The 14,964-nt window shown below is 45.4% G+C and overlaps 1 protein-coding gene across 2 annotated transcripts in view; it reads left to right on the forward strand.

Annotated features, from left to right (window-relative positions):
* LOC103119751 (integrin alpha-M) overlaps positions 1–14,964 on the forward strand; it is a 63,659-nt gene that overhangs the window by 19,193 nt on the left and 29,502 nt on the right. For both annotated transcript variants that reach the window (XM_060173110.1, XM_007530074.3), the window contains 7 exons: positions 735–805; positions 981–1,098; positions 3,980–4,110; positions 5,487–5,632; positions 8,416–8,569; positions 8,814–8,964; positions 10,840–10,913. In XM_060173110.1, coding sequence (XP_060029093.1) covers positions 735–805; positions 981–1,098; positions 3,980–4,110; positions 5,487–5,632; positions 8,416–8,569; positions 8,814–8,964; positions 10,840–10,913 — 845 coding nt within the window. The remainder of the gene's footprint in view (positions 1–734; positions 806–980; positions 1,099–3,979; positions 4,111–5,486; positions 5,633–8,415; positions 8,570–8,813; positions 8,965–10,839; positions 10,914–14,964) is intronic.

Raw genomic sequence — 14,964 nt, forward strand, 5'->3', positions numbered from 1 at the left:
CTCCTCCTGGCCTTGCTAACACCTCCTATGTGCATGGAGAAAGAGAGAGATTGAGATTGATCTAGTAGTGTCTTTTCCTCTTAGAAGAAGACACTAAATTAGACTCTCCATCTTTTTTATCTATTTTTTTAAAAATACTTTATCTGATTTGATAGGACAGAGAGAAATTGAGAGGGGAAGGGGATAGGGAGGGAGAGAGACAGAGAGACACCTGCAGCCTTACTTCACCGCTCGTGAAGTTTTTCCCAACTGCAGGTGGGGAGTGAGGGCTTGAACCCGGGTCCTTGTGTACTGCAATGTGTGCACTCAACCAGGTGTGCCACCGCCTGCGCTTCTGTTTTTAATCTCATTTAATTTATCACCCTAAAGTCCTTATTTCTGAGGCTGGGCTGTGGGACACACATTACCCTGAACAAGGACCGGGGTTCAAGCTCCTGGTCCCCACTTGCAGGGGTGAGGATGGGGGAGCTCCACAAGTGGTGAAGCAGTGCTGCAGGTCTGTCTCTCTCCCTCTCTCCCTCTCTCCCTCTCTTTAGCGCTCTTCCTCTTTTTATTTTTTCTCTTATCAAATTAAAAAATATTAAATATAAAAACATTAAGTCTTTATTTCCAAATACATTCAGACCTTTGTGTCTTCCAAGCAGAGATGAGCCCTGCCCTGGCTCTCACACAGCCCCCTTCCCCTCCCACAATACCCCCCACCCCCTGCGTGACCATGTCTGTCTGTCCTTCAGTCCCCCCAGAGGCTGTGAACATGTCCTTGGGCATGTCCCTGGCTGTCACCACCAGCCCTCCTCAGCTGTTGGTAAGTTGCCCTGGGTCTTGGGTGGTGGTGGCAGTGGGGTGGGGGGGGATGTCCTGAATGATGGGAGTTGGGGTTCCTAGACTGCAGGGCCCTGGGCCCTGTGGAGGGTAGGGGTGAGGGAGTGAGGCGGCAGGCAGCTGGGGTTGGTCTCCACCCCCTCGCCTTTTGCGTGCAGGCCTGTGGGCCCACTGTGCAGCAGACGTGCAAGGAGAACTCGTACGTGAACGGCTTCTGCTTCCTGTTTGGGACCGACTTGTCCCAACAACCCCAAAGGTTCCCACAGACCCTCAGAGGTAGGTCATCTTCGATGGGAAGTGAGACTGGAGGGGGGCGCTGCACCCCCAGTGTGTGGGGTGAGGGAAAAAGGTCCAGTGCAGAGGGGTCAGGGTGCTGGGTTTCAGTAGAGAATTGGGACAGGTGCCAGCATTTGGTATTTAAAAAAAAAGTCCTGATGTAGGGGACAGGCAGGAGGCTCACCCGGTAGAGTGCACAAATGATCGTGCTCAAGGATCCAGGTTGGAGTCCCTGGGCCATTACATGGGAGTGCCTGGGGGGGGGGGAATGGAAGCTTCATGAGTGGTGGTGAGGTGCTGTGGTGTCTCTCCTTCTCTCTTTCCTATCTCTCTCTGTCTCTCATCTTCTGTTTATAGAGACAAGATGAGGCTGACAGGAATGGTAGAGTTGTGAGGCAGCTGAGCCCTAGTGATAATCCCAGAGGCAGTGAGAGAGCAAGAACATGGGTGGTGGTGCACCCAATAGAATGCACATGTCACCATGCACATGGACCCGGGTTCAAACCCCCAGTCCCCACCTGCACAAGGGCGGCTTTATGAGCAACAAAGCAGAGCTGCATCTCTCTCTCTCTCTCCCTCTCTCTCCCGACTTGCCTTCTCATTTTCTCTCTGTCCTATCAAAATCAGAAATCAATCAGTAAAAAATGTCACAATGACTCATTTTGGTGAGATAGGTCCCTACCACTCACCTCAGCGTAGAGCCGGGCCCCTGACCTTGGCTCTAGAAGGTGTAACTCCACCCCCATCCACCTGTAACGTGTCTCCTCTCCTCTCCTTGCTCCTCAGCCATATTGGCTGCCTCTCTTCTCTGAAACTGGACCGAGCAGTTGCTTTGAGAAAGGACCTATGCACTCTCTCAGCTGAACCGCCATTGCTGCATCACGACTCAAATGGCACCTTTCTTTGAGAACGTCCCTTGCAGGATCCCCTGTACTGCTTCCCACCACATTGTCCCACTTGACATGTTTTATCTCTATACACTTGTATTTCACATGTTTCTTCTTTTCTTTTCTTTTCTTTCTTCTCTTTCTTTCTTTCTCTCTCTCTTTCTTTCTTTCTCTCTTTCTTTCTTGCTTCCAGGGTTATCACTGAGGCTTGGTGCCGGCACTATGAATCCACTGCTCCTGGCAGCCATTTTTCCATTTTATTTGATAGGACAGAGAGAAATTGAGAGGGGAGGGGGAGATAGAGAGGGGAAGAGAAATATAGACACCTGCAGATCTATTTCACCATTTGTAAAGTTTGTGAAGCTTCCCTCCTGCAGGTAGGAAGCAGGGGCTTGAACCTGGATCCTTGCGCTTTGTATTGTGTGTGCTTAACCGGGTGTGCCACTGCCCAGCTCCCTCTTCTTGCCTTTCTTTTCAACCATCTTTCTCCTCCTCCTTTTTTTTTTTTTTTTTTTTTTTGGCCACCAGGGTTACTTCTGGGACTTCATATGCTGAACTCCACCATGCCCAACAAATATTTTTACCCTTTCTTTCATATACAGAGAGAGGGAAGAAATGAAAGAGAGAAAGAGAGAGAGAGAGATAGGAAAGAGAAGAGACACAGAGTGGAGGAGAGACATTATAGCACTGTTCTCCCACTCAGGAAGCTTCCCCTCTGCAGCCGCTACCATATGGTGACTTGGAGTTTGAACCTGGCTCCTTATCCATGGTGATATGTGTATTCTGTTTAGATGAGCATTGGACTTTTTTTTTATTATCTATATTTATTGGATAGAGATAGCTAGAAATCAAGAGGTTAGGGGGAGATGGAGAGGGAGAGAGAAAGAGAGACATCTGCAGCCCTGCTTCACCACTTGAAAAGTTTTCCCCTGAAGATGAGGACCAGGGCCTTAAATCTGGGTCCTGTGCACTGTAACATGTACGTTCACCAGGTGCACCACCACCTGACCCACAGCCTTTATTTATTTATTTTGAGAGAGAGAGAGAGAGAGACAGAGAGAGACACCAGAGCACTGCTCAGCTTTGGCTTATGATGGTGCAGGGGATTGAACCTGGGACTTTGGAGCCTCAGACATGAGAGTCTGTTTGCATAACCATTATGCTATCTCCACTGCCCACCTTCTGTTTTAATTAAATAATTACTTATGGGGTCAGATGGTGGTGCACCTGGTTAAGCACACACATTATAGTGTACCCCTGCCTGAGGACTAATTCCTGACTTCTCTCCAAGCTAGAAAGGCCCTTCTCATGGGGGTAGAGGTGCTGGCCTAACTGGGGAGCTATACCTGAGGTCCACTTGCTGCCCTGTTCCTCCCCCCCAACACCTCTAGGTGTTTGGATTTAGTTTTTCTGTGTTTGATATCCCCCACACCCCCACTAGCACTTCTCTTACCAGGTAGACCTCCAGAGCTAGGGTGAGGCTTTGTGTGGTTGGGCATGTGGGGACTGCCTTCCTTTCTGTGTGTGTATGTCATTTATCTGACAACCTTCCTTCTCTCTGACTTTTCCTCTTCCTTCAATTTATACAGTGCAAACAATAATTAAAAAAAAAACTTGTTTCAGGAAGGGGGAAAAATTCCGTTTTCTGCATAATTCACAGCTTAAGTCCCCTTAGACTCCAGACTCTATATCTTACTCTTTGTAAATAAACCTTGAGACCTTGCATGATACAGGGATGGTGGGTGTAGAAGGATCCAGGAAACATCACTCTGGCAGACGTGGTGTCCAGGACTGGACTTGGGACCTCTTCTTGCAAGTCGAGTGCTCTGCCTCTGCACCACTTCCTGGGCTGCAGTTCCACCCGGTTTTACTTAGCTGGGAGCAGGGGGCTGACTTTTGTTGGCCTTTGATCCCCAGTGCTCAGCCGACAGCTAGCCTGTAAGCAGGACCCCAGCTTTCCCTGGCTCTCTCTGACCTCACCTCATACTCTGCAGAGTGCCCCAGGCAGGACAGCGACATTGCCTTCCTGATTGATGGTTCTGGAAGCATCCTCTCCCTAGACTTCCAGCGGATGAAGAACTTCGTCTCCACTGTGATGAGCCAATTCAAAAAGTCCCAAACCTTGGTGAGGACCGAAGGGGCAGGAAGGGCAGAGCCCATCCCAGGATGGCCACTGCATCTCCTGTTTCATTTGCAGAAATTGTCATATTGTCAGTCTATCGTGATTTTCTCCCACGATCCTCCTTTCTTCTGTGTCTGAATGCAACCTTGAGCTTCTCTTGGCCCCTTGTATTTTTAAAAAAGTAGTACTCCCTCCCTCCTTTCTTCCTCCCTTCTCTTTCTTTTCTTTAAAATTTTTTATTATCTTTACTTATTTATTGGATAGAGACAGCCAGAAATTGAGAGGGAAGGAGGAGATAGAAAGGAAGAGACAGAGAGACACCTGTAGACCTGCTTCACCACTTGTGAAGCTTTCCCTCTACAGCTGGGGACCCAGGGCTTGAACCCGGATCCTTATGCATTGTAACATGTGTACTCAACCAGGTGTGCCACCACCCAGCCCCCTCTGTCCCTTCTTTCCTTCCTTCCCACCTGCCTGCCTGTTACTAGGGTTATTGCTAAGTCTTTGTACTGGCACTATGAATCCACTGCTCCTGGTAGCCATTTTTCTTTTCCTTCCTTCCTTCCTTCCTTCCTTCCTTCCTTCCTTCCTTCCTTCCTTCCATTTCCTTAGATAGGACCGAGAGAAACTGAGAGGGGAGAGGGAGCTAGAGAAAGAAACACTCGCATCACTGTTTCACAGCTTGTGACACTTTCCACCTGCAGGGGAGAGCAGGGGCTTAAACCCGAGTCCTTGCCCATGGTACCATGTGCACTCAGTCGGGTGCACCACCACTTGGCCCTCGAAGTTTTTATTTTAATTTTAAATTGCCACCAGTGTTATCACTGGGACTTGGTGCCTGCATGAGTAGTCCACCACTTCCTATGGCCATTCTCTCTCTCAATTGATAGGAAATAGAAAAATCGAGAGGGGATGGTGAGATAGAGAGAGGGAGAGAGAAAGAGACACCTGCAGACCTGCTTGGCTACCCACAAAGCTCCCCCCCCCACCTGGGGGTGGGCTGGGAGTCTGAACAGGAATACCTGCACATGGTAATGTGCGCATTCCACCCGGTGACCTGCTGCCCAGTTCTAATTTAATTTAATCAATTCCCCCCGCCCCCCACCAGAGCACGGCTCAGCTCTGGCTTATGGAGGTGTTGGAGATCGAACCTGGGACCTTTGGAGCCTCAGGCATGAAAGTCTCTTTGCATAAGCATGATTCCGGCTCCCCGGTTCAGCCCTTGTAAAGAGGGGAGGTCTGAGTATTAAACAGGGGTTGGTGCCAGGTGATGGTGAACCTGGCTGAGCACACATGTTGCAGTGCACAGGGACCTGGGCTTAATCCCTCCTGGGGGGCGGCAGCCCTTTCCCCAGACTGAGGCCTGCCACCCCTTCCAGTTCTCTCTGATGCAGTACTCCGATGAGTTCCGCACGCACTTCACCTTTGAAGATTTCAGACGTAATCCCAACCCTGAGTCGCTGGTGCTCCCCATTCGACAGCTGCTGGGGAAGACGCACACGGCTACGGGAATCCGCAAAGTGGTGTAAGTGTGGAGGGAGGCTGGTACTGGCAGATGGGGGCGCAAGGAGTCTTGCAGTGAGTAAAGACAGCCAGAGAGTTGAGAGGGAAGAGGTGATAGAGAGGGGGAGAGAAAGAGAGACACTTGCAGCCCTGTTTCAACGCTTGTAAAGCTTTCCCCCAGCAGGTGGGAACTGGGGGTTCAAACTTGGGGTCTTGAGTACTGTAACATGAATGCTCAACCAAGAGTGCCCTCTTTAAAATTTTAAACATTTGTTTATTTATTTATTTTTAATTTTTTAAAAATTTGCTCCCCCCCCTTTTATTGCCCTTGTTGTTGTATTGTTGTTATAGTTATTATTATTGTTGTTGTTATTGGTGTCATTGTTGTTGGATAGGACAGAGAGAAATGGAGAAAGGAGGGATAGACAGAGATGGGGAGAGAAAGACAGACACCTGCAGACCTGCTTCACCGCCTGTGAAGCGACTCCCCTGCAGGTGGGTAGCCGGGGGCTCAAACCGGGATCCTTATGCTGGTCCTTGTGCTTTGTGCCACGTGCGCTTAACCCACTGCGCTACCGCCTGAGCCCTACATTTATTTATATTTGCTAGGACAGAGAGAAATTGAGACTGGAAGGGGAAATACAGAGGAAGAGAGTCAGACATTTGCAGATCTGCTTCACCACTCATGAAGCCTCCCCCCTGCTGGTGGGGTCTGGGAGCGTCAACCCAGGTCCTTGTACATGGTGATGTGTGTGTGTGTGTGCATCTAAATTATTTATAAAAATTGCTACCAGGGTTTTTGCTGGAGCTCAGTGCCTGCATGATGAATCTACCATTCTTAGTTTTCTTTCTTTTCTTTTTTTTTTTTTCCCAGAGCACTGCTCAGCTCTGGCTTATGATGGTGCGGGGGATTGAACCTGGGACTTTGGAACCTCAGGCATGAGATTTTGCATAACCATTATGCTATCTACCCTTGCTCATGAATCTACCACTCTTGATGGATATTTTTCTTTTCCCTTCCTTTCTTTCCTTTCCTCTTCTTTTCTAATTCAATAGGACAGAAATAAATTGAGAGGGCAGGAGGAGATAGAGAGGGAGAGAGACTGGATAAAAAGTTATTGGACATATACTCAACAGAGTACTATTCAGCAATTAAAAATGATGATATTGGATATTGTGTCTTTTGGGATAAAGTGGCTGGAATTGGAGAAGATGATGATCAGCGAAGCCAGTAAAGAGGCAAAGAACAACTACAGAATGGTTCCACCCATATGTGGAATATAGAGAATTGAGTCTATGAATGTGAAAAAAAAATAGCCTATTTCCAATGTGGGAGAACGTTAGTGTTTATCTATGGAGGTCGGGATGGGGACACAGACCTTTGGTGATGGGAGTGGTGGGAAAAATAAATTAATTAAGACATAAATATCCGAGAGAGAGACAGACAGGGAGAGAGAGAGAGAGATTTACTTGCAGCCCTGCTTCATCACTGGTGAAGCTCCCCCCCTGCAGGTGGGGAAGGGTGGGAAAAAGGTTTGAACCTGGGCCCTTGCACCTGGTAATGTATGCACTCACCATGGTGAGCCCCCACCTGCTCCTCTAATGAAGGTTGAAGTATCCTGCTTCAGACAATCCACTCTGATCTTTCTCTCATTTTCTCTCTCTCTCTGGAGACGAGAGTGGGTCTGGGGGGAAGAAAGTGCAAGGACACAAGCGGACAGCCATCACACCACAGCAGGAGAGGTTTGATGATGGCTCATTGAAACTTATCAATATTTATTTATTTTTATTTATTTATAGAAATCCAAAGCATCACTCTGAAACATGCGCTGCTGGGGTTGAACTCAGGACCCCATACTTGAGGTCTCAAGACTTCACCCACAGTGCCACCTCCTGGACTACTTTACTTTTGGAAAAAATTTTTTTGTAAAGTCTGTGGAGGTGGCATAGTGGATAAAGCATTGGACTCTCAAGTATGAGGTCCCAAGTTTGATCCCTGACATCACATCTCTCTCTTAATAAAGAAATCTTATGTATTTATTATGTATATTTATTATATATATAATTAATTTTTTTTCTAGAGCACTGCTCCGCTCTAGCTTATGGTGATGCAGGAGATTGAACCTGGCAATTTGGAGCCTCAGGCATGAGAAACTGTTTGCATAACCATTATGCTATCTACCCCCCTCCCAATAAATAAGCCTTTAAAACATAAAAATAGCGTACATGGCAGGAAGCACAAGGATCAGCATAAGGATCCCAGTTTGAGCCCCTGGCTCCCCACCTGCAGGGGGGTCACTTCACAGATGATGAAGCAGGTCTGCAGGTGGATATCTTTCTCTCCCCTTCTCTGTCTTTCCCTCCTCTCTCCATTTCTCTCTGTCCTATCCAACAATAATGACATCAATGACAAGAATAGTCATAACAATAACAACAATAAAACAAGAAGGGCAACAAAAAGTGGGAAAATGGCTTCCAGGCGCAGTGGATTCATAATGCAGGCACCGAGCCCCAGCAATAACCCTGGAGGCAATAAATAAATAAATAAATAAATAAATAAATAAATAAAAAGAATCATAATTAAAGTTGACATAGGCAACACGAGATAAAGCCCAGGAAGGTTCCCTTTCCCTCCATTCTGCTATTCACCCTGCTCCTCAATCCATGTCTTGTGGTGACCCCCACTTCTGTGTTCAATCCAGGGGGCCTGGCTCTTCCTTCATGGAGGGAGGCCAGCTGCACCTGCATCTGTGAAGGTCTGTCTGTCCACTCACACTTGACCTTGTTCCTCGTTCCCCCACACAGGAGGGAGTTATTTGACAGCCGCAGTGGTGCACGGGAGAATGTCTTTAAGATCCTGGTTGTCATCACAGATGGAGAGAAGTTTGGCGACCCCTTGGAGTATGAGGATGTTATTCCCGAGGCCGATCAGGAGAAAGTTATCCGCTACGTCATTGGGGTAGGAAGCCTGACTCAGGTTGGAGGCTTCATATGGGGCTTCTTTTCAACATGCTGTCCTGTGGTGGGGGTGTTCCTGTGGTGAGGGCCAGGGGCTCAAACCCAAACCCAGCACCTTGCCTTTGGTAACACATGGGTTTCAGTAGGTGTGCCGCCACCCAGCGCCCCCCCCCCCAGTTCTCTTTGACAGAAGAAACACACCTCCCCAAACCGTGTCTGTTTTGGTCTCTGTCCTTTGGTGGCAGGTGGGAGCTGCCTTCTCCAATGAAAAGTCCCGTCAGGAGCTCAACACTATCGCCAGCAAGCCGCCTCGGGACTACGTGTTTAGGGTGAACAACTTTGAAGCTCTGAAGACCATTCAAAACCAGTTGCAGGAGAAGATCTTTGCCATTGAAGGTGAGCTGGTGTGTGTGTGTGTGTGTGTGTGTGTGTGTGTGTGTTTCTGTAGCCACTCTGAAGGCAACCCTTGAACTCCAGACACAAGCTCCTTCAGAAGCTGACATCTCCTAATCCTTGGTTTTTTTTTTTTTTTTTTGCCCCCAGGGTTATTGCTGGGGCTCAGTGCCTGCACTATGAATCCACTGCTCCTGGAAGCCATTTTTCCCCTTTGTTGCCCTTGTTGTTTATCATTATTGTTATTATTATTGTTATTGCAGTCATTGTTGTTGGATAGGACAGAGAGAAATGGAGAGAGGAGGGGAAGACAGAGAGGGGGAGAGAAAGATAGACACCTGCAGACCTGCTTCTCTGCCTGTGAAGCAACTCCCCTGCAGGTGGGGAGCCAGGGGCTCGAACCGGGATCCTTATGCTAGTCCTTGCACTTTGCGCCATGTGCGCTTAACCTGCTGCACTACCGTCCGACCCCCAATCCTTGGTATCTTGACCTTTGACATCAACTTTTCACTTCCTGCAGATCCAGGAGACTCTGATCTCTTTCAGTCAACTCTGTTGACATGGAAGGACACATAGCTCACTGCTTTGCCACATGCATGACCTGGGTTCAAGGCCAGCCCCCCCCCCCCCCATTGCATTGAAGGCAGTTTTGATGCTGTGGTCTCTTTCACTCCCTCTCTGCCTTCCTGTCTAAAAAAAAAAAAAAAAGGAAGAATGAAAGAAAGAAGATGGGAGGATCTAGATGTTTCTCTTTCATTTTGCAAGTCTTTGCTGTCGGCCGAAAAATTGGAGGGTAGGGATGTTAAATACCAGAGTGTGTTTTCCCCAATTATGGATGGGCTGTGAGGTTTCTTTTTTTTTTTTTTTTTTTGCTTCCAAAGTTATTTCTGGGACTCAATGCCAGCAAATCCACTGCTTCCGGAGGTCATTTGTCCCATTTATTGACTAGAACAGAGAGAAATTGAGATGGGAGGGGGAGATGAAGAGGGAGAGAGACAGAGCGATACCTGCAGACCTCCTTCACCACTTGTGAAGTGACCCTCTCTGCAGGTGGGGAGCCGGGAGCTTGAATTAGGATCCTTGCGCTCTGTACTATGCCCTTAACCTGGTGCACTACTGCCCAGGCCCCTGTGCTGTGAGATTTTATCTGTTGTGTTTACTGCCGTGTCTTTAGTGTTTAAAATAGTGTCTGATAGACAGATAGTGCTCCATAAATGTGTGTTAGATTAAAGAGTTAAAAGCCAGGATGAGTGATGATGCAAATGTTATAATGCACAAGAACCTGGGTTCAAGCCCCTGGTCCCCATCTCCAGGGGGGAAATTTCATGGGCGGTGAAGCATGACTGTAAGTGCCTCTATTTCTCAATCTCTCTCTCTCTCTTTTAAAGGAAGACTTCTTAAAAATGTTTTTATTTATTATTGAAAAATAAATAAAGAGAGAAATTGAGAGGAGAGGGCGAGATAGAGAGGGGTGAGGAGAGAGAGAGAAAGAGAGAGAGAGAGAGAGCTGCAGCGCTGCTTCACCACTTGTGTAGCTCTCCCCCTGAAGGTAGGGACCAGGGGCTTGAACTCATGGCCTTGTGCACTTGTGCACTATAGTATGTGCGATTAACCAGGTGTGCCACCGCCTGCCCCCTCCTCTCTCTATCTCTCCTTCCCCTCTTAATTTCTCTCCATCTCTATCCAAAATAAATTGATAAAACAAAACAAAAAACCAGGAGCTAAATATCTGGAGGGTCCAGTTATACTCTGGATGTATGGCTTCTCTTGAGAAGTTGGAATTCTAGGCATTTCCAGGGCATTGTAACGTTTGCTCAACTGGGTGCACCACAGCCCAGTCCCCTGCTGTCTTTAATGTAGCAAATTCTCCTCCTACAGGTACCCGGTCAGGAAGTACCAGCTCCTTTGAGTTCGAGATGTCGCAGGAAGGTTTTAGCGCTGCCATCACCTCTGTAAGCAGTCTTTCATTAAGGGGCTGGGCTAGAAGAAGGGTGCAAGATACAAGAGTTTGGGGGCTGTCTGTGATCAGACTTATTGGGAGACACATGCTCTTTCCTGGTCAGTCCTGGTCTCCCCCTCCCTCTCCCCCTCCCCCTTCTTCTTCATCATCACGGACATAGAACATATTGTCTTCAGGTGTCTAGCGTAATGATTTGACATAGATATACTATGAAATGATTGCCAGTGAGTTTAGTTAACACCAACACACACACACACACACACTTTTCTTTTGTAGTAAGAACTTTTAGCATCTGCTTTTGTAGCAACTTTCTTTTCTTTCTTTTTTTTTCTGAGACTTTGGACTCTAGCCTATCCTTGACTCAAATACATGGATGTATTTAAAGTTTCTCAAATCCTTCTAAAAATCCCGATTACATTTTAAATTAGCAGTTGTAAATTATATCCTTGATATAGTAAATAGATTATACTATAATTTGGTGTTAATATTATTTGATTTTTTATTATTTTTTTCATCTTTGTTTCCTATTGGATAGAGACAGAGAAATGTTGAGGGGGAGATAGAGAGGGAGAGAGACAGAGAGACACCTGCAGCCTCTCTTCACCACTCATAAAGCATTCCCCTGCAGGGGGGCATCAGGGGCTTGAACCTGGGCCCTTTTTTTTTTCTCTGTCGTATCCAATAAAATGGGGAAAAAAATGGCCACCAGGAACAGTAGATTCGTAGTGCTGGCATGAAGCCCCAGCGATAACCCTGGAGGCAAAAAAAAAAAAATTCTTAGGAATTATATTAACTTAACGGTAATGGTTCTTTCTTTTAATTTCTTTATTGGAGAATTAATGTTTTACATTCAACAGTAAATACAATAGTTTGTACATGCATACCATTCCCCAGTTTTCCATATAATAATACAACCCCCACTAGGTCCTTTGTCATCCTTCTTGGATCTGTATTCTCCCCACACACCCCAGAGTCTTTTACTTTGGTGCGATATGCCAATTCCAGTTCAGGTTCTACTTGTGTTTTCTTTTCTGATTTTGTTTTTCAACTTCTGCCTGAGAGTGAGATCATCCCATATTCATCCTTCTGTTTCTGACTTATTTCACTTAACATGTATTTTTTTTCAATTTTTAAAAAATATTTATTCCATATTGTTTCCCTTTTTATTTTTATTTATTTATTTTTTTAAAAATAATTTATTTCTTTATTGGGGAATTAATGTTTTACATTCAACAGTAAATACAATAGTTTGTACATGAATAACATTCCCCAGATTCCCATTTAACAATATAACCCCCACTATGTCATTCATCATCTTTCATGGACCTGTATTCTCCCCACCCACCCCAGAGTCTTTTACTTTGGTGTAATACTCCAATTTCATTTCAGGTTCGACTTGTGTTTTCTATTCTAATCTTGTTTTTCAACTTCGGGCTGAGAGTGAGATCATCCCATATTCATCCTTCTGTTTCTGATTTATTTCACTCAACATGATTTTTTCAAGGTCCATCCAAGATCGGCTGAAAACAGTGAAGTCACCATTTTTTTTATAGCCAAGTAGTATTCCATTGTATATATACCACAACTTGCTCAGCCACTCATCTGTTGTTGGACACCTGGGTTGCTTCCAGGTTTTGGCTATGACAAATTGTGCTGCCAAGAACATATGTGTACACAGATCTTTTTGGATGGGTGTGTTGGGTTCCTTAGGATATATCCCCAGGAGAGGAATTGCAGGATCTTAGGGTAGGTCCATTTCTAGCCTTCTGAGAGTTCTCCAGACTGTTCTCCACAGAGGTTGGACCAATTGACATTCTAACCAGCAGTGTAGTTCCTTTGACCCCACACCCTCTCTAGCATTTGCTGCTGTTACCTTTTCTGATGCATGACATTCTCACAGGAGTGAAGTGGTATCTCGTTGTTGTCTTTATTTGCATTTCTCTGACAATCAGAGACTTGGAGCATGTTTTCATGTGTTTCTCAGCCTTTTGGATCTCTTCTGTGGTGAATATTCTGTCCATGTCCTCCCCCCATTTTTGGATGGGGTTATTTGTGGTCTTGTTGTTGAGATTTGCAAGTTCTTTATATATTCTGGTTATTAGCCACTTGTCTGATGTATGGCATGTCAAGGTCTTCTCCCATTCTGTGAGGGGTCTCTTTGTTTGGGTAGTAGTTTCTTTAGCTGTGCAGAGGCTTTTTAATTTTATGTCGTCCCATAGGTTTATGCTTGTCTGAGTCTTCTTTGTAATTGGATTAGTTTCACTGAAGATGTCTTTAAAATGTATGCAGAAAAGAGTTCTGCCAATATTTTCCTCTAAGTATCTGATAGTTTGTGGTCTAACATCCAAGTCCTTGATCCACTTGGAATTTACTTTTGTATTTGGTGAAATATACTGATTCAGTTTCATTCTTCTGCATGTTTCAACCCATTTTCCCCAACACCATTTGTTGAAGAGACTCTGCTTTCCCCATTTAATAGTCCAGGCCCCTTTGTCAAAGATTAGGTGTCCATAGGTGTGGGGTAACTTTCAAGCTTACCACACAGTTTTCTTAACAACAGTCACCATGCTGTGCCACCTCCAAGACTTGCATTTTGTAGTTGGAAGTCTGTACCTTTTAATCCTCTTTATCAACTTATTTCCTGTTTCTGCTAATTTCCAAGCTGTTCCCTGTATCTATAAGCTTGTTTTTTGTTTGTTTGTTTTAAATTTACATGTAAGCAAGAGAATTTATTATTTGTCTTTATGTGACTTATTTAATTTAGCACAATGCCCTCAAGTCCCACTTAAAATATCAGATTTCTCCTTCTTTCTTTCTCTTTTTTTTTTGTCCTGGGGAATGTTTGGATCTGTGTGATTCATCACTCCTTGCGGATGCTTTCTTTCCTTCTTTCAGTATCATAGAGAGGGTGAGAGAGATATCATAGTACTGCTCCATCACTAGTAAGCTTCCTCAATGCAGGTGCTCTCAAGGGGCTCTAACCTGGGTCCTTGCATGTGGCAAAGCTTGTGCTTTACTGGGTGAGCTATTTTTCTGGCTCCCAGGTTAACTTTTTATAGCTGAATATTCCACAGTATATATACACGCATGTATTTTCTTTATTCATCCTTTGCCAGACACTTAGGCTGTTTCCATCTCTTGGTTGTTATAAATAATGCTACAGTGAACACAGGAATTGCAGTCATCTTTTTGAAGTACTGTTTTTACTTCCTTTGGATAAATAGTCAGAAATGGAATTGCTAGATCATGACATTTTCTTTTTAATCCTTTGAGGGTCCTCTATTTAATTTTGCCAAATGACTGCACCGGTTGATTTTGCCCTTTTTTTTTTTTTTTAACTGTTGTAGTTATTGTTGTTGTTATTGATGTCGTTGTTGGATAGGACAGAGAGAAGTGGAGAGAGGAGGGGAAGACAGAGAGGGGGAGAGAAAGATAGACATCTGCAGACCTGCTTCACCACCTGTGAAGCAGCACTCCTGCAGGTGGGGAACTGGGGGTTTGAGCCCCCGGCTCCTTATGCCGGTCCTTGTGCTTTGCGCCATGTGCGCTTAACCCTCTGCACTACTGCCTGACTCCACGAGTTGACTTTGCAATGAACAATGCACATAAGGTTCTTTTTTTTATCCTCTCTCTCTTATAATAGCCATTCTAAAATCAGTGAGTTGATATCTCATTGTAGTTTCGATTTACATTCCCCTGATGATAAGTGATATTTGAAGACATTTTCAGATGCCTCTTAGTTTTACTATATATCCATTCAGATCCCCTACTGTCTTGAAATATTTATTTATGGGGCCAGGTGATGGTACACCTGTTAGAACACATGTTACAATGTGCAGCGACCTCAATGTGTGAGGTCAAGATCCTGGTCCCCACCTCCAAGGGGGGGGAATCTTTAAGAGTGGGGAAACAGTGCTCCAGGTATCTTAGTCTTTCTTTCCCTCCCCCTTCTCTCTCTATTTCTCTCTGTCTCTATCCAAAATACATACATACATAAAATCTTTTTTTTTTTCGGCTTTTTAAAAAAATATTTATTTAATTTA

Source organism: Erinaceus europaeus, chromosome 15 (assembly GCF_950295315.1).
Source record: "Erinaceus europaeus chromosome 15, mEriEur2.1, whole genome shotgun sequence".
Classification (NCBI taxonomy): domain Eukaryota; kingdom Metazoa; phylum Chordata; class Mammalia; order Eulipotyphla; family Erinaceidae; genus Erinaceus; species Erinaceus europaeus.